We start from the raw sequence: 1,720 nt of genomic DNA, 5'->3' as shown, positions 1-1,720 counted from the left end.
AAGACCTGGTGGCCCTGGTCACCTAAAAGGTCCTCTGACATGAAGAAGACCTGGTGGTCCTGGTCACCTAAAAAGTCCCCTGACATGAAGACCTGATGGCCCCGGTCACCTAAAAGGTCCTCTGACATGGAGAAGACCTAATGGCCCCGGTCACCTAAAAGGTCCTCTGACATGAAGACGACCTGGTGGTCCTGGTCACCTAAAAAGTCCTCTGACATGAAGAAGACCCGATAGTCGTGGTCACCTAAAAAGTCCCCTGACATGAAGACATGATGGCCCTGGTCACCTAAAAGGTCCTCTGACATGGAGAAGACCTGATGGCCCCGGTCACCTTCTAGATCTTCTGACCAAAAACGACCAGTATAAAGCTCAGTTCACAAACCGATTTTGTGTAATCAGGACGAGGAGCGACTGCTGGGGGTGGGGCTGGCTCGTCTTCATCTTCATCATCAACTTCATCCTCTAAAACTGGAGTCTCTGACACTGCTTTCGAACCCTGCAATCAAAGCATGCACATTTTGTATGAAAAAGACCGATACAATACAAATTATCTACATGCAGATATAGATATTCGTCAGCTGCCACTATTGCAACTAACAAAAAATAAAATATAGCCTTTAACCCACCACCCCACCCAGTACATGTGTCCCCCCCACCTCCTTAACCTTATCTATTATCAGATTGTTCCACACAAAAAGCCCTCAGCACCTGAAACAATGAAGTTGAGGGAATCCCCTCTAATATTCTGAGTCCCCAGGGAACCTCCGATCTTCTATGGTTGGTCAGGAGTGGGTTAAGGGCCCGATATTAGGCAGATACCCAATAATGCTGCCTTGGCTTTGTGGATTCCAATGCTATATAATCATGTGGCTGGAAATCCCCTGAACACATCATACGACACAGTAAAATTACAAACATACCAAGCCCGGGCTGCCAAGTTATTGTGGCAGAGACGTGGAAATCAAAGTCTCTTCCTAATGCTGCCAAAAATTAATTTGCCAGCAATCTAAGGACTCCAAAAAGCCGGTTCCTGGAAAGCCAGCTTGCCTTGAAGCTTCGGGTTGCAGAATTTAACTCCCACCAGGAACACAATCTGGATTTTGGGGGGACTTGGACATTCTAATTGTATTTTCAAAGATTTCCTGGCTCCCTGCTATGATCCAAACACACACAGAAGATTTACTGCTTCTGACCAAGCAGAAAGCAAAGAGTGTAAGTGTGTGTGAATGACATTATGGAGTGTGCAGGCGTGAGAGGTAATACCCCCCATAATCCTCTGCTGCATATACTGCCCACAGTCATATTCTCCGCATTCATTTCCTGCATCTCTTAACTACTGCCATAGCCTCCACAATCCTCTCCTATGCATACTGTTCACCACCATGCCCTTCTCGCTCCTCTTCTATGCATACTGCCTGCAGTCATACCCTTCACACTCCTCTCCTATGCATATTGCCCACCGCCATGCCCTTCTCNGCCATGCCCTTCTCACTCCTCTTCTATGCATACTGCCTGCAGTATACCCTTCACACTCCTCTCCTATGCATATTGCCCACCGCCATGCCCTTCTCGCTCCTCTTCTATGCATACTGCCCACCGAGATGCCCTTCTTGCTCCTCTTCTATGCATACTGCCCACCGCCATGCCCTTCTTGCTCCTCTTCTATGCATACTGCCCACCGCCATGCCCTTCTTGCTCCTCTTCTATGCATACTGCCCAC

At 48.1% G+C, this 1,720-nt stretch overlaps 1 protein-coding gene across 1 annotated transcript in view; it reads right to left on the bottom strand.

The window, feature by feature from the left end:
• PAK1 (p21 (RAC1) activated kinase 1) overlaps positions 1-1,720 on the bottom strand; it is a 41,854-nt gene that overhangs the window by 20,455 nt on the left and 19,679 nt on the right. Inside the window, exon 6 of the mRNA XM_072401386.1 lies at positions 383-496. Coding sequence (XP_072257487.1) covers positions 383-496 — 114 coding nt within the window. The remainder of the gene's footprint in view (positions 1-382; positions 497-1,720) is intronic.

This window comes from Pyxicephalus adspersus, chromosome 1, assembly GCF_032062135.1.
Source record: "Pyxicephalus adspersus chromosome 1, UCB_Pads_2.0, whole genome shotgun sequence".
Lineage (NCBI taxonomy): Eukaryota > Metazoa > Chordata > Amphibia > Anura > Pyxicephalidae > Pyxicephalus > Pyxicephalus adspersus.
The sequence above is the reverse complement of the archived record's forward strand: the minus strand, read 5'-3'. Positions and strand labels throughout refer to the sequence as shown.